Raw genomic sequence first — 25,397 nt, 5'->3', positions numbered from 1 at the left:
CTGGAATTATAGTATCTTGGGTTCCTCTTTTAATGTTTCTCCTCTTTTGAGGTGAATGATTGTTCTCTTGTTTGGAGGGACTCTTCTCTTCCAGGGTAAAATGAAACTTGAGAATCAGCTTGTCAAGTCCCTGATGTACATTTACAATTGCTATATTTCATGCATCAAGCTAGAGTCCAAACAGGACATGTTGGCATAAGTGTAGCAGTCTATGCTTTATCCCATGTGATCAAAGGCATAGGATCTTGTTATGCTGGTCAGGTGGAGTCTTATATATTACATAATTTTTTTGGTAATGGCTGTTTGAGAATAAAATGTCTATTCAATACAAAAAAAAGATTATTAAGAGAGAGCTAATGTATAGCATGGTAGTTATATTAGTCCATATCCCCTTATTATAACAAAATACCTGAGGTAAATTTATGAAAACTTATTCAGCTTACAATTCTGGAGATTCAAGGGCATGGTGCTGGCATTAGCTCCGCTCTGGAGATAACCCATGGTAAATAGCATCACAATGGAAGAAGCATATGCAAGAGCCAATAATCACATCACCAGACAGGAAACTAAAGAAACTGGGAAATGATCAGGCGTGGTTTATTTCCTTCCTTCCTTCCTTCCTTCCTCTCTCTCTCTTTTGATGGTACTGGGGATTAAACCCAGGGATGCTCTACCACTGAGCTACATCTCTAACTCTCCCTAAGTCTCCCAGGCTGGTCTAAAACTTGCTATTCTTCTGCCTCAGACTCTAAAGCAGCTGGAATTATAGGTGTGTACCATCATGCCCACCCAGGCTTGTTCTTTTATAATAACCCTCTTACAATAACTCTAAAGCTCCACAAAAAATATTCTTAATCTTTTCTGAGCATAACAAACCCAATAACCTCCCACTATACTACACCACTTAAAAGTTCCACTATCTCAGCACCACCATACTGAGGACCAAGCCTACAGCACATGAACCATTAGGGAAACTAACATATCCAAGCCACAGGCAGTGAGCATAGTTAAAAACATTGTACTGTATCCTTGAATTTGCTAAGAGTAGATCTTAAGTGTTTTGATCTCTCTCGATCTCTCTCTCTCTCTCTCTCTCTCTCTCTCTCTCACACACACACACACACACACACACACACACACAAATAGTAACTGTGAGGGGAAGGATATGTTAATTAACCTCATTGTGGTAATTATTTAACTATGCATATGTATATCACAACACCATATTTTATAGCTTAAATACATACAACAATGGAAATTTTTTAGCTGGCTCTTTGTGGAAAAATTTAAATATTCTTACTCAAGACTAAGTAACGTTTTAAATGTTTTGCTTCTCCATTAAAATGAGGACAAGGCCTTCACCTGATTGCATATGTAATTGCCTTCTCAGCCCCACTATGGGTGGATATGCTGTTCTAATAGCTAGGAGTGGAGTAAGGCCCAAGGTCAAAGAAACAGAATCCTCAGAGTGTTCCACATGCCAGTAACCCTTCCATCTTTTACAGAAGCAGCATCCAAAAACACCAAAAGGAAGAATTTGATCCATAATACATATGCACATATATATGCAGTGTTGTTACCTTACTAACTTACCAAATTTTAGTGAGGTATTACTTTTTATATCTTTCCAGCCCTCATACACTTACATGCTAGGTACTGTGGAGACAATACTGAACAATCAGAACATGGACATTGGCCTTAGGGAACTTACAGTTCAGGGAATAAAAACAATAATTAAATTTGCAAATATATGGGCAAGTACAGGGTATAATGAGAACATCTGGGAAGGTATTTAGCAAACATGGGAAATCAGGCAGAGGCATTTTCCAGAAGGAAGAATGTCTATACTGAGAACTTGAAAGTATAAGGGAGAGAGGCTTGATTGGTGGAGGTGGGGGTCAGGCAGATGAAGCAGCCTGAGCAAAGGCCTGAGAGAATGGGGACACGTGCCAGGAACTACAGAGGTTCAATGTCGTCCAAGTGTCCGTGGGAGGTGGGAGATGAAGAGCAGAAGAGGTGGATAATGACAGAGAACGTTGGAGAAGGCAGGGGGAGGAGGCCCAATAACAAAGAGCCTTTTAATGCATGTTGAGAAACTTGGACTATATCTCAAGGACCAAGAATAACCTTTAAAGCATAACTTTGGAGTTTTAGCTTCCTCATCTTAAAATGAAGATTATAATACTATACCTACCTTGTAATTATTGAAAGAATGAGAATAAACATTGAGCTTTCACTAGATATCAAACACTGCTTAATGCTATCTAAATGGATTAAATTTTTTAGTCTACCAGATATCTAACACTGAGGCACATGAGAGGTAATTTATGTATGGTCATACAGCTAAAGAGAGTCAGGATTTGAACTCACCAGCCCAGAGAATTTGATATTAAACATTGTTATACTACTTCTATGTATGTAGATTATCTAATATTGGTGTCTAACACATAGCAGGTACTATACTTGATATATGAAATTAACAAAAGTAAACAGAGCTTTCAATTTTGTGGGGAAAGAAAAACAGGTCCCATGGTACTTTTTCACATAACTCTGATTCAGATCATTAACTAAAAATAACTTTGAGTTTTGAAAAAGTGCTTTTACCACATATGAGAAAATACACCTTGTCTTACAATAATTCTAGCAATGCACAAAAGTAGAAGGAAGGGCAAAATATAGATTTCTCCTGAATCAAATGTTAATGATAAAGCCAGGCACAGTGGCACAAACCTGTAATTCCAGCAGCTTGGGAGTCTTAGGCAGGAATATCATGAGTTCAAAGCCAGCCTCAGCAAAAGCAAGGCACTAAGCAACTCGGTGAGATCTTGTCTCTAAATAAAATACAAAATAGGGAAGGGGTTGTGGCTCAGTGGTCAAGAGCCCCTGAGTTCAATCTCCAGTGCCCTCCCCCCCAAATTTTAATGATGAACTATTCCTGTTTTTAAAGTAATTCTTTCTATTGTTTTGGGGTCAGGAAGCCAACAGCTGAAGAGGAAATTGTGTGGGGTGCTGATGCCAATGGGCAATAATTCATATTTCTTCCATTAAGTACTAGGGATCAAACCAAACCCAATACCCCTTATACCAAGTAAAAATCGTTAGTATCCACGTAGGAGGTGCTTCCCCAAAAGTAATGCACTGTATTCACATGGCAAATGTTTATGGCTAGACTTCAAGTGGGTGGCACTGCATGGCACTAGGCAAACCCATAATCCTGCAACTCAAAATGACCACTACACCAAGGAATCTATCTAGTGTCTATGCTGTATTCCATTACTTAGTTTTCGTAACACCAACACAAAATCTTCAAGAAATATGGCATGGGTGGGTGGGTAGGTAAAAGAGTAAATAGAAAGAGGAACACACACACACACACACACACACACACACACTTGTGAGGTTTTAACCAACTATTTCCTCTGAAGGGATTAATTTATAACTAAAGAAGTGCAAGGTCCATCAAAATCAAGAAAGTGTTAGGCACCTAAGATATGGAAGGGCCAAAGGGGCGGGGGAAGCTGATGGACTCTGGGAATAGGTTAGAGGACACTAAAGAGAAAACCAAAGGTGGTGATGTGTCTGGGGCAGTAGGACACGCCTATAATCCCAGGGGTTTGGGATGCTGAGACAGGAAGATCCTGAGTTCAAAGCCAGCCTCAGCAACAACATGGCGCTAAGCAACTCAGTGAGACCCTATCTCTAAATAAAATACATAAATAGGGATGGGGATGTGGCTCAGTGGTTGAGTGCCCCTGAGTTCATCCCCAGTACCGACTCAAATAAATAAATAAATAAATAAATACCCAAAGTGGTGATGTTATCAATGATTAAATCAAACCATTAGCTTACTTTGGTCCTAGTTTCTATGAAGTTCAAAGTCTAAGTATGGAGTATTCCTTGTCATTACACAGGTTTTAATTTTTAGTTATTTCTTTGGAGGAGGGTTTCCTAAATGTTCTCCATAGAATTGATTGTGTCAAATGGTAAACGGTAGCATCTGAATAAAGCTTGTTAGGATAACTGACTATGTCTCAAAGATACATACCTCATTTTTTTCACATTTCTTTGAGCTAATAGAAATTATTAGCAAAATTTGACAATAATATCAGAAAAAAATGTTTTAGGCAGATTCCACTTACCTAATATAAAATTTTAGAAACTAAATTCTGTGCCTTTTTTTCCCCTATAAAATGAGGATATCTAGTGACTGGAGTTATGGCTCAGTGGTAGAGCACTTGCCTAGCATGTGTGAGGCAGTGGGTTAGATTGTCAGCACTGCATATAAATAAATGAATAAAATAAAGGTCCATCAACATCTTAAAAAATCCTTAAAAAATAAAGACATCTACTGTAAAAATGATGAGAATTGAAGGAGGTGCATGGTAGGCATTCAGTCTATCCCTGCCTGTCAGTCTGTGGATGCTGAAGTTCTGGTGGGTCAAGGTTACTACCTCATAAGCACAAAAGGCTCCTCTGGAAGCAGGTGGTTGGCTGGTACAGTATAAAGAGCCTTGGCAATGCTAGATCTTACTTAGGCTTCCCTGGAAGCTACTTGACTAGCACAAAAGCTTATTACAGCTTACATATTCTTAATATTCACAAATTATTCACCATTGCTCATAATTCATTATGAGGGCCCATTGCATAGATAATTCATTCTGAATCTACTTCTTAGACAGAAAAGCCTTGCAACCATAAACATAGTAATTGTTCTAAGGCACTGTAGGGATAACCTTAGGCAATTCAGAAATACACTTATCTCCTTCTTATAGAAGGAAATTTATATTATTTGTGACAATATAAATTTGCCTTGTCAGCAATGTTTTTTTCTGTCTAACCTCCTCCTCTTCTTTCCACACACACAAAAAAACCATCTGCTCCATCTGGCTTTTCTTTTGTGCCCAGACATTTGTGTCCCAAACATAAGACAAATTAGCATTGCCAGGAATGCACATATGCAACAAAACATGTAACTAAGTCTGTGAAGATTAAAACCTACTGTAGTTGTCTTTTTTCCACACCCCTCAACTTTCCAGGTCAATTTCCAAATTTCTGAAGGTACCATTTATATAAAGACTATTTGTACTTTTTTCTTTCTAGATCTATTAAATCGAACAGATTAAGATCAGTCTTTTCGAGCTGGGGTTGTGCCTTCATGGTAGAGCGCTTGCCTAGCATGTGTGAGGCACTGAGTTCCATCCTCAGCACAACATAAAAAATAAATAAAATGAAGGTATTGTGTCCATCTACAACTAAAAAAAAAAAAAATTTAAAAAGATTAGTCTTTTCAATAAGGCTACATTGTAGTTTCCAGAAATGCTTGATTGTCTGATACTGAACTATGCAGCATTTTTCTCCATACTAATTAAGCAATGATATATTTTGTATGTCAGAAGGGAAGGAAATTGTATTAAAAAGAAAGGGTCTTAGAAACTCAAGTTATTTAAGCTACCTGTGAGTCAGATATTAAAATAATGTTTTATTTAAAGTGGCGGCCTTTCTATAAAAAGTATAACCTATTGGACATGTAGTAGGCACATAAAATTACATTCAACTATGTATAAATGTTGGCTTCTATTAAAGTACTGAGTGAAGACCACTTTTCTTCCCAGAGTCTCAGCCCCCAAACCTCTTTCCCTTCCTTTACCATGAGCCTTTTTTGCAGAGTGGTTCTACCCTAAGGTTTGCAAGCACAAGGGAACCGTGTTCAGTGGAAATTAGAGCCACTGTTTCACATGTGCTGTACCATACAGTTTATATCCACAGTTTTGCTTCAGCTCACTTCTGACTTGAAAACTTTGGTGACATTATTTGAACATTAGAAGTTTGTCATTAGAAATCTAGTTCAAGGCCCTGATTTTACAAATACACACAAAAAAACTAAAGGCCAAGAGTGAAGACTTACCCAGTCATGTATCCATTTAACAGTAAAACAGGTTGAACACACTTCTTAGTTTTTGTGAGTATAATTTAATGTAGTTTTTGTTTAAGAGAATTTAGAGTGAAGTACTTATCAATGGTGTTGGTGATAGTATGTGGTTAATACCACATTGGGTAACAACAGTTCAGATATTAACTATTAGAGAAATCGACAGCCATATTCTTAAGAGTCAAGTCTGTTTTCACAGTAAAACTATTTAATAACTCGTCATCTATATCTAATCACTTCCCTTTAACAATAATTTAGATGATCTCTAATCTCAATGATCTTATGAAACTGAAAGTAAAAGATATATGTATTCATTTTAACAGTATACACAATTAGCAGTTAACTTTCCATTGCTGCTAAGACAAATCATCAAATTTAATGGCTTAAACAACAGAAATTACTAAATTACTAATCTTAAAGTGCTGTAGATTAGTTCTGTAGGTCAGAGGTCCAACCTGGGACTCACCAGGCTATAAGCAAGACGTCAACAGGGCAGCATTCCTTTCTAGGGGCTCCACAGAAGAATGCTTCCTTGCCATTTAGTTTCCAGAAGTCACGTCCTTCCATGACCAATGGCCCCTTCCTCCATCTCTAAAATCAGCAATGTGGGCTCTCTCTGACCTGCTTCTACTGTCACATCTCTCTGAAATGCTCTTCGCTTTTAAGGACTTTTTTGATTAAATTGGTTCCATGTGGATAACACAGGAGGTTCTCCCCATTTCAAGGTCTATACATTCAACCAGATCCACAAAGTCTCCTTCTCCCTATCTTCACAAGTGCAAGGAATTAGGACATGAATATATATAGGCACCATTATTCAGCCTACCATAAGCAGAATACTTTTGGTATTTTGGTAGGATACTTTTTCTTATTACCCACTTTATCTTCAGAAAAATTAATTATGTTCTTATAGTAAATATTACATACAGAGAATATATGTGGTGAAGAATGAAGCCTAAATTATTTTTTTTTTACTGAAGCAAACTCAGTAAAGATCAAGACATGCCAATCATGTCACAGTCCAGTGATGTAATATGGAACCAAATCCTTAGGGATACTCCAATTTTAATTCTCTCTCTTCTAGCACCATTTTGCTTCACTAAAACAAATTGCTATTTTCAATTCTGAGTTCAAAATTAATTTTAAAAAATTATTTTAAATGTTTCCTAATAGCTATTTATTAAAGAAGAAATGCACCTACTTCAAAACATTTTAAGATCCAAGTTAGGTACGGTGGGGCCTGCCTAAAATCCCAGCAACTTGGGAGGCAGAGGCAGAAGGATTTAAGTTCGAAAATTAGCAAGACCCTGTCTCAAAAAATAAAAAGGACTGGAAGCACAGCTCAGTAGTAAAGTATCCCTGGCTCCAATCATCACTACAAAAACAATCAATGATAGTCAAATGGTGGATAGAAAATAAAAGCAAATACACCATAATTCTCAAATAAGATATAACAAAAATAATTAAACACTAAGATAAATGTTAAATGTTGGCACTTTAGGAAATAATCTTGAGTCTAATTACACTTATGTATAAACTCCAAAAAGAAATCCTGGCCACTTTTTAAAGTTTCTAGAATCTGAAAACACTATTTATTTCAAATTTTGTTTTAAGTATGCTGTTTAACATTGCTCTCATTTATTAACTAGAATTAAATGATAACATTAAGAATTCAGCCTAAGTTCAGCACAAAGTAAGCTTTGTAAAAATTACATGATTAAGAATGATTTAAGGCTCAAAATGGGCAGCAATTTTAAGAGAAAGTAATAAACAAAATTTTAAAGAAGATGTGTACATGTAAATGCAAAAAAAGAATGACCTGGAATGATATCAACTAAAGGGTTGTTACAACTCTCCTTTCTTTTGTAGAACTGAGGTTTGAACCAATAAATGCCTTACCACTAAGATACATCCAGCTCTTTTTATTTTTAATTTTGAGACAAGGTCTCACTAATTTGTTTAGGGACTCACTAAGTCGCTGAGGCTGGCCTGGAACCTGTGATCTTCTTGCTCCAGTCTCCTGAGTTGCTGGGATTATAGGTGGGAGCCACCACGCCAGCTCCAAGTCTCCTTTCTAACCTGAGACTGAAGTTCTGGGAAGCCAGAATTTGGCAAGCGATTCAAAAGGTTACCCCTTAATTACAGGCTTGGAGGAAAAGCTAATCAAGACCACACTGTAGGTGGAAGTAACCTTGTGAAGCAAGTGATACCCAAGAAAGTGAATGGTGGATAAGAATTGAACCAAGCATCCAGGCAGATGGAACAAGTCCACTCAAGATGAAAAAGCTGAAGCATTTTCCTGAGGAAAGAGGAGAACATGGATACTCGGGTAGCATAGGCGGCCTTCTGCAGTGCATCTCTCACTGGCTTTGTGCCAGGTTGTTAAAAGAACCGAATAGGTTTGACAGTTATGAGAAAAAGGAACAAAGGAGCAGAAAATGACAGGTGCTTGATTTTGTTACAGAAACAAAGAAAAGCAGAATCATTAGATTAATCCAGTGGTTCATAAATCTGAACAAACATTAGAAGTTTTCGGGCATTCCTTTAAAATGCAAAATTCTAGGCTCTCCGGTCTTTAAATATTCTGACAGCATAGGTCTGAATGATTATAATATTCAGTCAAATTTGGGAAACACCAGATTATGGTTCAGTTTAATAGATTAGCCTCTGAAGTACAATTTATAGACTATTATCAATTTATATTATCTTACAAAGTAACACTGTGAAGCGGCTGGTTTAGAAAAACCACATACGTAAAATATAATCACATATCTTTGTACAATAAATAATATCTGTAGATGTCTGAAAATATTTTTAAAACTACAAATTCAAAGTAAGCAACATACAGCTTATTTAAAATGTAAAAGACTTTTTGAAAAAAACAGAAAACTGCTTTCAAGTTTCTCGATTTGAAATTTAGAAATTATCTCATACTGATACTATAAAGAAAATAAGACTTTATTTCAGAAAATTAAGTCTTTTCATCAAAATTGAAGAATCTGCATGATCATTAAATACTGTCAGCACTATTTTCCAACATTTTCCATCGTTTTTAACTGAAGCCGCACACCTGAGTATTTTGAATTATATAAACATATCAATAGTAGTCAAAGACTAACATTTATATTATGCTTATTCAAGGGACTCTTGAGATGATACTCTAGCAAAACAGGTTACAGGATTATTTGGATTTCATGATGAGTTGGTATATGAACTCCAGAATTCACGGAAGAAATTAAATCTTAGAATTTATTTTTCATCAAATGAAAGTTCTGTTCTTTATATTATTTATAAAATGGCTATAAAGGCTTTATTGTAAGGGATTATCAAAAAAGATGTCCCATTATATACCATGGAAGATACAAAAAATCATGGTTTACAAGTAACTGTTGAGCAAATAAGGGAAACATGGTTTTCCTTTGTTATGGACTTCCAAAATCAAAAATAATTTTCTGGTTACAGTCATCTTAAGAGTTAATGGAAAATTACATCCTAAAATTAAGAGCTTTAACTTCTTTAGCTTAAAAAAAGAAATAAGAATGGATGATTACAACTATAGTTTTAAAATATGTTGCTCTGGGGAAAAGTCTTGATTCACAACTTCATTCTTACAGCTTTTTCTTTGTTTGCTCACTATAACACAATCCACTGTTACTGTGAGGACAATTTCTGATTCAGTTCCAATGCTCTTGTATCTCTGTGAGTTTCAGCATTTTTTACCAACACCTATGGGAAATCACGTACAGGAATGTTAGGATTTTATTAACAGTATCCCAAGGACAGCAGTCTTAAAAAGACAACATTAAACTACACAAGAAAAAGTAATTATGTGCAATTTTTCAGTCATTTTTGCTGAAATAAACTGTTCAACCAAAGCTAACTTAAGAGAGAAGCACAATTTATTAGTATAGATGTCAATATTTTGATTGTTACATTGTTGGTCTGTAAGAAATTAAAGATTTTCTTTTTTTTTTTTTTGTGGCTTAGCTGACATTCCTGTCACCTCTAAACCCTTACCCAAAATGACTACTTTATGTATAGAACTGTCTAAATGACACTGGTCCCTGTTAAAATCACAGCTTAGAATCTAGGCTCTAGATTTTATCAAGAATGTTTTCATGATTTTCAAATTTCTCAAACTAGAAGATTCAATTCCAGCTGATAATCTAATTCCTAAAATATTTTTTGGTTGTTCACTATCAAACACTGAAGGATCTGAGAAGCTAACAACATAGCCTGCCACCATTGCACGATACTGCCAGAAGATGAAGGACTCTTAGCTCAAAGACAAAGGTCTTCATTACTAATGATATGTCAAGTGACATGAGCATCAACTATTCCCTTGAATGAGTTTCAGCATTTTATACCAACACCTGTAGATGGATATACACAATTTCCCACCTACATAATGGGTTGCATTTACAAGAGGGAGGCCCTGAGCCTAGATATTCAGATTTTTTTATAATGGGAGTTTAATGTGATTAAGTAGTGCCTACCATTTGCTCTGGAGGGAGACATTATCTTTGTCTCCCAAGGCTGTTCACTGTACAAACATCCTTAAAAAGATAATCTGGAACAGAGTAGTTAGGTCCCCTATTCACAGGATGTTTAGAAACACATGGTAAATAAACTATCTCCCAAAATTCATATGTAGTCTACCTTTTTGGTTTGTAATGTGTTGTTTATAATACCTTTCTCCAAGCATTGCTTTCTTTAAAACTTTTGAAATACTGTATATTTCATCAAAAGGTAAACAATATTTACCTGTTGGAACTGAAAAGGGTTTTCATTAGTTTGACTGCTATTTTTGAAATTGTTGGCTAAAGTTATATGAATTCTAACCCTTTCCATTATTATAAGCTCTTCCTTTTTCAAAAGAATTTCAGATACATGTTTATATATTTAGATACCAGAGCCATTCCATGAGGAGCAAATATTGTAACACACATTTTACCAAAAAAGGAAGGAAAAGCAAAACAATTTTTTTAAAGATCATGTGAGCATCCCATTAGATTCTACTACCTTTAACCCTATCCTATCTACCTATATGCTTAAGTTTAAATATTAATAAAAATAAACAACTAGCACCCAGCACTTTCTTTTATCCTTTTTCTTATTCTACATGTCATATTAGGGGAATGGATTACTATAGTTTAAACCAATGGTTCTCAACGGCAATTATACCCCAAGGATCATCTGACAACGTCTAGAAAACATTTTTGGCTGGTGCAATTAGGGTAGCAGGGAGGAGGACAGTGCTAATGGCATCTACTGGTTAGAGGCCAGGTGTGCTGCTAAACATCCAGCTTTGTTCAGGATGGCACTCATTACTGCAAAGAATTATCCAGTCCAAAACCTTTATCAATAGTGCTGAGGTTGAGAAATTCTGGATTAAACAGATTGTACAGGATTTGTCATACTCCTACCTCAGGAAAAGAGAAACAAGCAGACGCAAACAACAATGTTAATATGAGATCAATATGAACTTACAAATCCTTTTTTCTCTGACTTAGTACTTTGGAGTTTTCATTTAGACTTGCTTTTTGATAAAACATTTTATCCATTCAGTTCTAAAGATAGAGCAAAAGTAAAGAAAGAGAGGATAGCTAAATCATCCCATTCTGGAAAAAAAAATGCTGTTTCTTGGTGCCACCTCAGGTTGAGTTTAGATGGACATACACATGTACTGCTATAAATTTCACTTGATACAGACTTTAGATGAGCGCCTCTCAACTTTTTATAAACCTCAGTACATCTGATGAATGATTTTTAAACTTGTGATGTTTTGGTTCACAAATAAAATACTGACAATCAGGCCAGTTCCCTAAAATTCTACTCTGCTCTTTCATGTAAGAAGGCTTCTAAGAATACATTGATAGATGTGAGGATAGTGATGAATCTGTTAAATTTTATTATAGGAAATTAAAAACTGAAACCTCTTGCCACCTATAGTTAGGATCAATTATTTAGAACATACTTCACAACTGATCATGATTCCAATGTTTTAAACCAATACCCTAGACTGGCAATACTTGCTATTAGTTTGGATTTTGGTTTTGAAATGCGTATAGCTCAAAGAAAGCTTAGTACAGCTTTCCTACATATAGGCATCTTGCATATACACAGGTTGAATTTATACTAACCTATTTTTAAACACAACTTTCAAAATCCTGCTATTTTTGTCAAAAACCCCAGCTTTTAATATTACAATACTAAAACGGGAATTTTATAAGTAACCCATGGTAAAATGCAAACTACTTATTTAACCTTCAAGTGATGTGCATAATTGTTTCTCTACTTTCAGTGAATGCAATGATAGATACTGTAGTAATTTGTTGGCCAAAGAATTATGTAGTTCATTTTTTAAAAATCCATCATAAAGTAGACTAATTTTGAAAAACAACTCTAAAGCTCTTAGGTCCAACATGAAAATATTTTAAATAAAGTCAGAGCCTTACATCAATGAGCTCATAGTCATTTTTGAAGTACAGGTGTCTTAGCAGGTACCAACGTGCAGCTGATACAATAGATTTCGGATATCCAGGTTGATATACCACTCTCTCCAAAAGTCGCCGAGTCTCTCTGGGAAAAAGATATTTATAATTAAGTTCAAAGCATGTAAATTAACAGGAGGTATTTCATATAATAGTCTTAACATATCATTTTTCTCATTCTTTTGAAGATGTCATACATGATTACTTTGTGATTTTTTTATTCAGATAATAAAAATTAATAACAATGACTAATATTTATTAAGTGCTTATAATGCACTAGGTATTTTATAATGTAGTATGTGTTTTACACAAATGGTTGTAATTTAATATTCACAACCTTATTAGGTGGGTTGCTGTTATTATTTCCACTGCAGATAAGCAAATTAAGGCTCATTCCAAGGGGTATGGGGAGAAGATCCTTATTTTATAAATACTTCTGGGTAAGGTACCTCTTATCTTTTCTGAAAGTAGGCAGAAAAATAAATCAATAATACAATGGTGACATATATTAGAACAAGAAATATTTAATATCTACACTAGAGGTTAAGTACATAATATTGGGTATTAATGGATGTTTTCAAGGATATGTACAATATATGAACTCATACAATAACATGTTGATTTACCATTACAATTTAATTTTTTTCTTTACTAATTCATTAACATGAGATAGAAAGATATTATAGGTAGCAATTGTTTGAAACAGGAACTAAAGAACTTGTCTTGAAGAAGTTTTGACATAGGGACGATATAATGAACACACAGTTTTTTCCTTAGACTATACATTTATTTGGGCTGGTTTTAGAAATATTCATATTTATGGGAGGTGTAAGTTGCCCATAGTATGCACCAGCAGAAAAGAGTTCATTAGGAAGCTCATAGCCTAAAACATTTCTTGGTGAAATAAGTCACACATAAAATGGCCAAAAGTAAATATTAATAAACAGTCTTGGAAATGCTAATTAGTCATAGGGTCTTAATTCTTCCTTCATCTCTACTTTGTGATTTTTTTGCCACATATTTATATGTATTAAACTCTACTTCTACAATAACTATTATGTTTCAGTAATATTTGTTCCAAAATCACTAGTCTACTTTTGGTTGCTTTGTTATCAGAGCTAGATGTTATTTTAAGAATTTTAAAATACTCTTGACTACTTTTTCATCCATATTACCTCTAAATAATTATCTTCACGTTTATTTTGTCCATACCCCTGACCTCCAATAAAAACATTGCTAATCTTTTTATATTTTAATTTGAGTAGCTTTTGGATTTTCTAGTTATGAAACCATGCTGTTTTCAAATGATATGTCATTTTTTACAATACATATGACTTTTTCCATACTTCACTATATGAGCAAGAACTTCTATTAATGTAGCCTTGACCTTGAATTTTTCTGGTTTTGTTTCTTGGCTCATCCTAAAATAGCAGAGAAAAAACAACAACAACAACAAAAAACAAAACAAAACAAAACAAAAAAAAAAAAAACAAGGACTGCTTCACTGAAATGCTGTGATGCTACAAATCTCATATTTGTAGCTACTTACCAAACTATTTTTAAACAAATATGAAATTTTATTTTTCCTTTACCAGATTACTAGAACCAGCTGTTTTAGAGTAGAGGTATGAGAATAACTCCAAAGTTTGTTAAACTAGTTCATTAAGCTAATTATAAATCTTTCCTTGATTGTTTCTTAGAAGGCTTTAAAGTGAAGAAAGCATGGCCAAGAAAAAAAATGTACAAAAATCTCTTCATACCGTGCCCCCATTTTGCGGTTGAATTGTAACAAAGCTTGTAAAAAAACAGCTAGTGGGCAGAAACAAAGTTTCAAGGCCTCAGTTGTAGCCTCTTGAACCAAGGATGGCCAGTGATCACTGGAAACATTAGCCTGTAAAAATATAAAGTAAATATTAACGTTTCTGGCATAAAGTATAAAATTCAATATAATTATTAAAAAATAATGTAAGATCTAATTCCTGCTTTTAAGGAGTGACAAAACAGAGTAGACTCAGTGAGAGAAAGGGCTTATAAAGGAGGTATCATTTAAAAATGCTGACATATTTGTTAAAAGGAAATATAGCATTATACTACTAAAGTGAGTAAAATCTATCAGTTAGTAAGCCTTTGGTCCACCAAATAAACAAAAACATAAATAACATGATTAATTCTTTAACAGCAGTGATAAAGTTACATATTTCAAAAATTATTTAACGAGAGAGGAAACCTGAATTGTAATATTTTAATAAAAATCACAGTATAGAAGGTAAAAAGCAGATCAGAGAGAAAAAATTAAACCAAAGTTATCAATATTGAAAAACTTAAAAAAAAATTCACCTATGGAAGAAATGTTTATGTACATAACTTGGGTTACAAACTAGTTTTATAATATGTACTGACTCAAAAATATTATACCAAAGTATCTCCCTAGAAACAGTAACTGAAAATAAATGCTAACTAAATTACATAAGAAAAAAAACTAAATTTTTTTCATTAAAAATATAAAATTATAACCAAGATTTAATTACAGGTATTCATTATATACATTTGAATAAAGTTGATATCATGAGTCAATATCTAGTTCACTTCACATTTTAATAAAAGTCAATATATGAATCAATATACAGTCCATTGAAACACTAAATCATAAGAAAGAAAAATATTAGAGAAATATTCTCTGAGTGCAGTGCTGGCAATAGTAATTATATAAAAATTTGTATTATAATTTCCTTATATAAAGGAAAAAGGTACTATTTATAATAAGCACACTAAACAATGTGATCAGAGTACACATTTATTTTCATTTCCCCTATCTCTTTAAAATTTATTATCTGAAGAAGACATTTTCTCTGTGCCTAGATAGAAATTAGAGTAGGTCCCATAACTCTTACATCAGCAATTTTTTTACATTCATTTACAAACATGGTTCCAATTACAATATCTTTCAGTTTCCAACATTTTGATCTTCATGCAAAGGTAACAGCTGCATCCCTCTCCCTACTCCCCTCAGCTTCCAACGCTAGGGTGTGGTTACAGCAACAATAGGTAGTTTGCCCCTTCCTCTCAACACACCCATCTCTTCTTGCTAATGGTAGTTTCAGGTCCCTATGGAAATTTCAGAAGTGTATTTGATTAGAAGCATAGTAAGAAGGTATTACGTTATCCAGGCCTGATGGATATCTAAAGCACTTTTTTTCATGCTGGCTTTGTCAGACACTCCAAACTTAATGGGTAGTTGCTCATCTGCAGGTCCCCTACATAACTTGGGGGGCCCAGTGGAAAAGAAGAATAGGGTCCTTTGTTCAAAAATTAAGGAGTTCAAATGGTGACTACGAAATATTAAACCAAATGTGGAAACCTGTGTGACTGCATGGGACATATACCCTACTCATCTATAATTCTACTAACCTGGGCAAATGTACAGATGTTTCTTGACTAATGATGGAATTATGTTCTAATAAACTCACTGCAAGTTGAAAATATCAAAAGCCAAAAACTCATTAAAAATACCTAACCTGCCAAACATTACAGCTTAACAACCCAGTACACTGTAGAGCATTGGTTGTTTACCTTCATGAGTGCTTATATAAATGAGATGCAGCTTGCTGCTACTCCTCAGTATCAAGACAAAGTATTACACTGCATGCCACTAACCCAGGAAGGATCAAAATTAAAAAATGTGAGTACAGTTTCCATTACACACACACACACACACACACAGAGTTAAGTTTCTTTAATGTTATGAAAGCTGTGTGTGTATGTATATCCATACAAAGCTTTCACACCATTAAAGGTAAGAAATCATGAAGTTGATTATCTTAAGTCTAGGGCCATCTGTATTATATTCCTCTTACTCCACATCCTCTAGCAATGTGGAAAAACCTCTAGCTGCCTTTCTGCTGAGACCCCCTTAACCCTATAAAGTGGCTCTACCCAACAGGAACTAAGCTAACTCCAGTCCACTCTCACACCTGGCATCACTCATTTCTAGACCTAACAAACTCAGAGTGCTGCTGATCCCATCTGACAATATTCTTCACTCCCTCCTCCCTGTACATAGCTATTCCTACCTACCTGGGGAGTTCATCCACCAATGACCACTCTCTCAGAAGCTAGCAGTCATTTTCCAAAACTCTGGCAACTCTCTTCTCTCTTAGCCTTACACTGAGGGCCATAGCCTCTGAAACCTGTGATAGTTACCAATCCATATGCTTGAGGCCTACAGAGTCCTTTGTTCAAAAATAAAGGATTTTTAACAAAAATCCTCAGGGCCTCAAAAGAACATACCCCAAAGCAACTGTCTCTAGTTACACCCCTTCTTCACCTTAGTGTGTGTCTGGGAAAAAAACAGGAGGCAACAGCTCTAACCAAAGAAATTTCTTCATAAATCCTTTTCAATTCCACTCTTCTAATGCTTTTATATCTTCCTTGTAGGTTAATCTTGTTTCAAAAATCGGTATCTTGATCTGATATCTCACTTTGGAATCCCAGAGCCAGTATTTTAGATAACCTTTAGTTTAGAACTGTTCACATATTATCACATACACTATAGTTGATCATAAAACAGTATTCATTCTCCTTACACTGCCAGCTGTTGACCACAGAAATATGGCATCACCTTCATTCCTTTATAATAACTCCTGAGTGTCAAATCTTTTAACAAGAACAAATTAGATTTGGCTAGTGCTTTAACATTTCTAAAGACATTAGTAAATGTTACTTCATTGGAAATTTACAACAATCCTACAGGGATGATGTATATATTATCTCCAGTAGTAAAAACAAATGAAAAAGCTCTTGAATACTTCTATGGGCTGCAGGTTTCATAGGTAGTAACTGGTAGAAACAGAATAAAGGCTTTTAGAGAAAACACTTTTGTGGTGGCAGTAGTGTGATAGGGGTCAGTATAAATGGGTATTACTGAACTCCAAGTAAATTTGCTTATCTATAAAATAAGGTTATTTTGACTATCAGAAAATTAGTGTGGAAAGCACTTATAATAGTGCCTAGCCCAGACTAAGTGCTATATGAATTATAGCAATGTTATTACTATAACAATTATAAATTTGTTTTATTCCAGGTCAGATTTAATTTCTTAGGCTTAAAAATAACTGAATAATATTTATAAATGTTGTTACACTAAAAGAATGTCCACTTCTCTAGTTCACGCATTCAAAAGCGTATTACAGGGGCTGGGGCTGTTGCTCAGTGGTAGAGCTCTTGCCTCACACATGTGAGGCACTGGGTTTGATCCTCAGCACCACATAAAAATAAATAAGGATTTTTCTTTTAAACAGTATATTACAGACACTATGTGTGGCTTCCATAGTTTATCAGTTTTCCAAGGTATTAAAATCCTTTTAAAAATACAAATATGGACAAAAAAATAAATTTGGGGTGATTTATAATTACTATTACCACTACTATTCCTTTAGACTTGAATCTCCTCAAATTTGATTGCATTATTCCCAAATCTCCACCATGTCAGGTTAGGCCCCAACTTCCTTAATAAGACTCCTATAGCGCAAGAATTAATATCAAGAATCAATAAATGGGATGAATTCAAACTAAAAAGCTTCTTCTCAGCAGAAGAAACAATCAGTAAGGTGAATAGAGAGCCTACAATTTGGGAATAAATTTTTACCACATGCACATCAGATAGAGCACTAATCTCTAGGATATATAAAGAACTCAAAGAGCTAAACACCAAAAAAAAAAAAAAAGAAATAATAATAATAACCCAATTAATAAATGGGCCAAGGAACTGAACAGACACTTCTCAGAAGATATACAATCAATTAACAAATATATGAAAAAAAATGTTCAACATCTCTAGCAATTAGAGAAATGCAAATCAAAACTACTCTAAGATTTATCTCACTCCAGTCAGAATGGCAGCTATTAAGAATACAAACAACAAGTGTTGATGAGGATGTAGGGGGGAAAGCACACTTATACATTGCTGGTGCAACTGCAAATCGGTGCAGCGAATATGGAAAGCAGCATGGAGAATCCTTGGAAAACTGGGAATGGAACCACCTTTTGACCCAGCTATCCCTCTCCTAAGTCTATACTCAAGGGACTTAAAAACAGCATACTGTAGGGACACAGCCCCATCAATGTTTATAGCAGCACAATTCACAATAGCTAAATAGATGCCCTTCAGTAGATGAATGGATAAAGAAAATGTGGTATACATACACAATGGAATATTATTCAGCATTAAAATAGAATAAAATCATGGCATTTGCAGGTAAATGGATGGAGTTGGAGAATATAATGCTAAGTAAATTTAGCCAATCTCAAAAAAACAAATACTGAACGTTTTGTCTGATTTAAGGATGTTGATTCATAATGTGGTTGGGCGGGGGTCTGGGAGGATTAGATGAACTCTAGATAGGGCAAAGAGGAGGAAAGGGATAAGGGGGGACATGGGGGTAGGAAAGATAGTGGAATAAGATATCATTGCTCAAAGTACATGTATGAAGACACGAATGGTGTGACTCTACTTTGTATACAACCAGAGATATGAAAAATTGTGCTCTGTATGTGTAATATAAATTATAATGCATTCTTCTATCATATATAACAAATCAAAATTTAAAAAATAAAAATGATTGTTTTACATAAAAACACAAGAGGAGTATCATGTATAGACTTTAAATACGTTGAGCTTTTGCATATTAATGTAAGCAAGATAAAATTAAGGTGAAGATAAAGAACAACATAACAACATTAAATTTTTTTTACCATGTTATTAATTGTTCATACATTCAAAATGTATTTACTGGGGACTTCCTAATGTATAAGGCAGTGGTAAAGCAAGTAGGTAAGTATAAAACATGGCCTCTGACCTAAGGAGTTTTTGGATATAGTCCACAGTAATGGTGCCAAAGCTAAAACGATTCTCTATTTCTTATGTTTCTTTGTCAAAATACCTAAAATAAATAAATCACATTCATATGATTACCAAGGCAAAAGCAAGAGTTAATTCAGGCCTATGAAAATCTCTTCTAACCACCTAACATAGAAAAACTGAGAGTTTATCTTTTAATAACAAAAGTAATGTGCTAATAATAAAAAATTCAAACACTCTCAAAAGGTATGAAATGAAAGTTATGCTCTGCCATCCTTTAAAATGACCAGTACTATTATCTAAAGTAATTGCCATTAATTACATTTCTTTATGTATCTTTCCACATAATTATATCTTTCTATGTGCTTCTTTATATACATAAATGTACATGGTGTGTATATATATATATATATATATATATATATATATATATATATATATCTCACAGATACAAACACTGAAATAGGATTGTATCACCATATTATTCTGCAGCTCAACTTTACCCCTAAACCCTTAAATATGTATCTTGAAGAACTGTCCCTACCAGCACATAAGAATTTCAGATTAATACATAAATTGTTATCAGAAAATAGGATATAAAGTCATAAGCTGCTACAAATTCCTCTTACAGAATGTCACATTGATAAATATCCAGAATACATACAGGGCCTAAATATCCAGAATACATAAAGAACTCAAAAAGCTTAACACACACACAAACAAACAACAACAACAACAAAAAAAAAAACACACCCAAATAATCCAATAAATAAATGGGCAAAGGAACTAAGCAGACATTTCTCAAAGGAAGAAATATAAATGGCCAACAAATATATTAAAAATGTTCAACATCTCTTGCAATTAGGGAAATGCAAATCAACACTATACTGAGATTCTATCAATATTGTATGGGTGAAAAAAGTTACACCCATACAATATTGGTGGGACTACAAATTAGTACAATCACTTTAGAAATTGGTATGGAAATGCCTCAAAAGAATAGAAATAGACCTATCATATGACCCAGCTATCCTACTCCTCAGTATTTACCTGAAAGAACTAAAATCAGCCTACTACAGTGATCCAGAAATGTTTATAGCAGCATAATTCATAATAGCCAAGTTATGGAGCCAGCCCAGGTGGCCTTGAAGAGATGAATGGATTAAGAAAATGTGGCTTATATAAACAATGTAGTTTTACTCAGTCACAAAGAATGAAAGAATGACATTTGCTGATAAATAGATGGAAATGGAGAACATGATGCTAAGCAAAACAAGACAAACTCAGAAAAATCAAGGGTCAAATGTTTTCTATCACACTGTAAAGAGAGCAAAATAAGGGGAAACAAGGTGGACTTCACAAAAATAAAGGGAAGATTAGTAGAGTCAAAGGAGATTGAGGAGGGAGGAAGGATGGAAAAGAGGAGGAAATGCAGAATTGATTTGACAACATTAAGCTATGTACATGTACAACTATACCACAGTGTATTCCACCTTTATTTATATCTATAAAGTGCCAATTTAAAAAAATAAATAGGAAGACTAGTAAAGTTGAGGAAGGGAATAAGGAGAGGAGGATGGGAGGGAAAGAGGAGTATTGGAGACTGAAATGGAGCAAATTAAATTCCATGCACATATGATAACATTAAAATGAACCCAAATATTATGTGTGACTATAATGCACTAAAATAAAAACATTTTTAAAAAAATTTACAGAAAAGTTGTAGAAACAGTACAGACAGTTGCCATGAAACTCTTACCCAGTTTCTCCTAGCATTAACATATTTCATTATATGGTATATTAGTCAAAACTTAGGAAATTAACATTAGCATATCATGATTAACTAAATTTCAGAATTCATATGTATTTCTTAATGTTGAATTTTCAGAGTTCTTCATGTATTCTGGGTATAAGTCTCTTATCAGATATATCATTTACAAATCTCCCAGTTTCTACCTTGTCTTTTCATTCTCTTATCTGTATTGCTCTTATTTTTTTAAATGTCAGCAAAAGTTATGTGGGTGGTGCTATTCTTGTTTCATTTTTTAAATTTCTCTTTGATGGATGTAAAGTTTTTAAATAACAGCAAAATATTTAAAATGAAAGAGTAGAATTGAGAAATGCCTAAAATGTTAAATTATTGTCATTTTTGTCACAGATGAATAGCTGAATTTAATTCCAATTTAGATCAACCAAGAAACAAAAATGTATATTCTGCTCTAATTCAAATTTTAAACTTTTCAAAAAATTATTTAGTTATTTTAACTTTTTATTTTTATTTTTTTACTTAAACATGACAGCAGAATATACTTTGTCATACATGGAGTATACATACATACATGGAATATAACTTGCCATTCTTGTGGTTGTACATGATGTGGAGTTACATGGCTGTGTATTCATATGTGAACACAGGAAACTAATGTCCAATTCATTCTACTGTCTTTCCTATTCCCATCCCCTCTCTTCCCTTCATTCCCCTTTGTCTAACCCAGAGTACTTTTTTCCCCTCCCCCACCCCTTATAGTGTGTTAGCATCTGTATCAGAGGGTATTCAGCCTTTGGTTTGGGGGGATTGGCTTATTTCACTTAGCATGATAGCTTCCAGTTTCATCCATTTACTGGCAAATGCCATATTTTCATTCTTATCTATGGCTGAGTAATATTCCATTGTGTATATATGCCACATGTTCTTTATCCATTCATTTCAACTTTAAAATTTTTGAACTTAGTTTTTCTCCCAAATATATTTATGTTACTGTTTTGTCTCAAGAGATGTGAAAATACAAAGTCTATCAAGAGATCACAATAGAAGACAATGAAACAATAGGAACTCCATGAAATAAACCCCAGCAAAAGTTATGTGGGTGATATCATTTTTGTTTCATTTTTAAAATTTCTTTTTGATGAATATAAAGTTTTTGAAATGCTTTAAAGAAGGATAAAGAATGAAATAAAAAAGGATAAAAGAATCAAGTTTTTAATCACATAATTATAACATGATCTTACCATACAGATTTCTAAGGCAAGCAATGCTAGTTTCAATAGACTTGAGAGTTTCCCACTCCAGCTTCCCTGTTGGGATGCTACTTGTAGACTCTTTCTGTAACACATTTCTGCAGCACCCATCATTCCTTGAGACTGATACACCTGTGCCAACCACTAAAGAACAGAAAAGGAGAAGGATGAAGAGAATTTTAGTTTAATACACTGTCTGGTTCCCCATTCCCAACAAACTGAAGAATTGATGAAGTTAAACTTTTTTTTAATTATTATTATCAGCAAGTTCTGTGCCCAAAAGACAAAAACCACAGGTCAAGAAAGGAATATACTGCCAATTCTATCAGTAACAGCTTACTAGCTATACCTACTTTAAAGTATAAAACCCAAGATGGCAAGTCAGGAATAAAATTAAAATAAAATGTAAAAACTGATCTATCATGTAAATACTACCAAAAGAAAGTCTGTACAGCTGAATTAATAACCAAAATAGACTTTACAACAGAAAATAGTAAGAAATAAGGTAGAATATTATGAGGCAGGGGATGTAAAGATTGGGTCACAAAGATGGGGCTGACTCAGGAGAAAATAAAATTTTAATACCTTCAGGACACTTCCCCTTCCACCACCTGCTGTCAAGGACACCTGGCTCCAGGGATTTGTTCCTCCATAAAAGGGACTGTTAATGAATGCCTCCTGGGCCACTCCCTTCCTGCCTGGACCCCTGGGCAGCTAAGTTCCCACCCTTGGTCTACCTTTTGGCCACTAATCATGACACAGGATAGGAGGAGGGGAGAGCATGAGAACAAACGAAATCTAAAAAGTAGAAAAGGGGCAGGACACCCAGCTCTGGGGCCCCTTCTCTGCAGAGAAGTCTATATCTGCTTTATCCTTCAAATAAAACTTGCTTTCTATGCTTGCCTGGGCATTTCTCAGGTGTTCAATGTTCAACATTCCTGGAAAATGGAACTTGGACCTAATTCTCATCACCAGCATCAAAAAAAGTCCATTTAAAATAAACACTTCTACATTTGTATATATCCAATAACACAGAATTCATAAAACAAAAGTTGGCAGAAATGAAAAGTAGACAAATTCAGAATCATAGGAGATTTTTAACACATTATCTCCGTAATGATAAATAAATAAATAAACAGATTCAGTAAGGAGAAAGAAGACTGAAACAAATAATTAAATTTAAATTACATATTTAAAAGACTACATTAAATGACTATAGAAGACACATTCTTTCCAAGTGCACATACAATATTTATCAAGTGATCAAATGCTGGATCATAAAGCAAACCTCAACAAATTTCAAAAGACTAAAAATCAGACAAAGTATATTCTGATTAAGTAGAATGAACTTGAAATTGGTAACATAAACATATATAAAAAATCCCCCATGTTAGATATTCTTCAAAATACTTCATATAAAAAAAATCAGTTAAAGAAACCCCAGTGGAAATTAAGAAAAAATTTGAAATGAATGACAATGAAAGCACTATATAAAATCTTATGGGGTACATATGAGAACAAGTATATCTTGAGAAGCTAGAGGTAGGGAAAAAACTAATTAAACCCAAAGAAAGTAGAGCAAAGAAAATAACAGAGAAAAAAATATTAATATGTAGAAAATATAATGAAAAAGCCAGGTGTAGCAGTACACACCCGTAATCCCAGCCACTAGGGAATCTTTTTTTTTTCAAGAGGATTATTTATTTATTTATTTATTTTTTATTGTTGGTCGTTCAAAACATTACATAGTTCTTAATATATCATATTTCACAGTTTGATTCAAGTGGGTTATGAACTCCCATTTTTACCCCGTATACAGATTGCTGTATCACATCAGTTACACTTCCATTGATTTACATATTGCCATTCTAGTGTCTGATGTATTCTGCTGTCTATACTATTCTCTACTATCCCCCCTCCCCTCCCCTCCCTAGGGAATCTTGAAGCAATATCACAAGTTTGAGGCCAGCCTGAGTAATGTAGTAAGACCTTGCCTCAAAATAAAATAAAAAGGGTTAGAGAGGTAGCTCAGTGGTAGACTGTGGGGAGTCACTCTGAATGATTCATGCCTTCCATCCTGAAGTAGAGAGGCTTTGACCAGTCACTATATCTTGTAGTAACCTGGACATTGCCCCAGTCCAGTAAGTTTGAGGGCATGTCTTCAGACGCAAGATGAGCTACATTCACCTATTCCTTTGTAATATTACCCCTTTGCCCTGCTTGGGATAGACTGTTTCATGGAAACTCCCTTTGTGTGTCCCCTTCTCTTGCTCTGCCTTTGGGTGTGGCCTTCCTAGATGTCAGTCAACAGCAGACATCACCACACTAGACTCAACACCTTGAAACCTGACTTCTTGCCTCATTTGAATGATATCTCTTGCTTCCTCAATAAAAGGGTTCAGCAAGTGCTCTCTGTCTGTTTCTGCAGACCTTTAAGGTCAGAGGATCCATCACAGGACCCCAAAGAAAAAGGTATCTCTCTCTCTTGTGTGGTTATTTCATGCAGCCCAGTTCATCTGGAGTGATCCTGAGTGTTTAGTCATGAAGAATGGGACAGTAGAGGACAATGAACAAATTAATGCCAATAAATTTGACATTGAAATGCAATGGAAAAACTATGCAACTCACCAATGTTAATGAAACATGACATCTCTATATATAGATGCCTATGTATATTAAAGAAATTTAGCCTATAATTAAAAAATTTCTCATAAACCAAATTCCTGGCCTAAATGGCCTCAATGGTGAATCGTTCTGTAAAGAAAAAATAATACTCATGTATAAATGCTTATAAAAACATAGATACCAATACAGAATAATGACCTTATGGAAATGAAAAGTTACAGGTCCACTTCTCTTATGAATATAAGTATGAAAATTCTAAACAAGATATTAGCAAAATGATGGCAGCAATGTATAAAAAGCATAACATCATTATCACATAGGGCTAATTCTAAGAAGGTAAGGTTGCTTAACATTTGGAAATCAATGTAATCCATCACATCAATAGGATTTTTGAAAAGGTCATTCTATCAAATGTCAAAAAAGCATTTAATAAAATTTCATATCATTAAAAAATAAACCTCTCAACAAATTCAGA

General features: G+C 34.3%; 1 protein-coding gene across 3 annotated transcripts in view; it reads right to left on the bottom strand.

Moving 5' to 3' along the window:
• Positions 1-4,034: 4,034 nt before the first annotated feature.
• Positions 4,035-25,397, bottom strand: part of SKIC3 (SKI3 subunit of superkiller complex) — a 106,043-nt gene continuing 84,680 nt past the window's right edge. Inside the window, exons 39-42 of one of the 3 annotated variants that reach the window (XM_081278517.1) lie at positions 22,289-22,441; positions 14,184-14,314; positions 12,388-12,511; positions 4,035-9,655 (exon numbers count right to left, since the gene is read on the bottom strand). In XM_081278517.1, coding sequence (XP_081134643.1) covers positions 9,581-9,655; positions 12,388-12,511; positions 14,184-14,314; positions 22,289-22,441 — 483 coding nt within the window. In that variant the 3' untranslated portion in view covers positions 4,035-9,580. Of the gene's footprint in view, positions 9,656-12,385; positions 12,512-12,760; positions 12,885-14,183; positions 14,315-22,288; positions 22,442-25,397 lie in introns of those variants that run through there. The other 2 variants (XM_081278516.1, XR_014020338.1) reach the window with 2 other exon arrangements.

Source organism: Spermophilus citellus, assembly GCF_964194105.1.
Source record: "Spermophilus citellus genome assembly, chromosome: 1".
In the NCBI taxonomy this organism is placed as follows: Eukaryota; Metazoa; Chordata; class Mammalia; order Rodentia; family Sciuridae; genus Spermophilus; species Spermophilus citellus.
The sequence above is the reverse complement of the archived record's forward strand: the minus strand, read 5'-3'. Positions and strand labels throughout refer to the sequence as shown.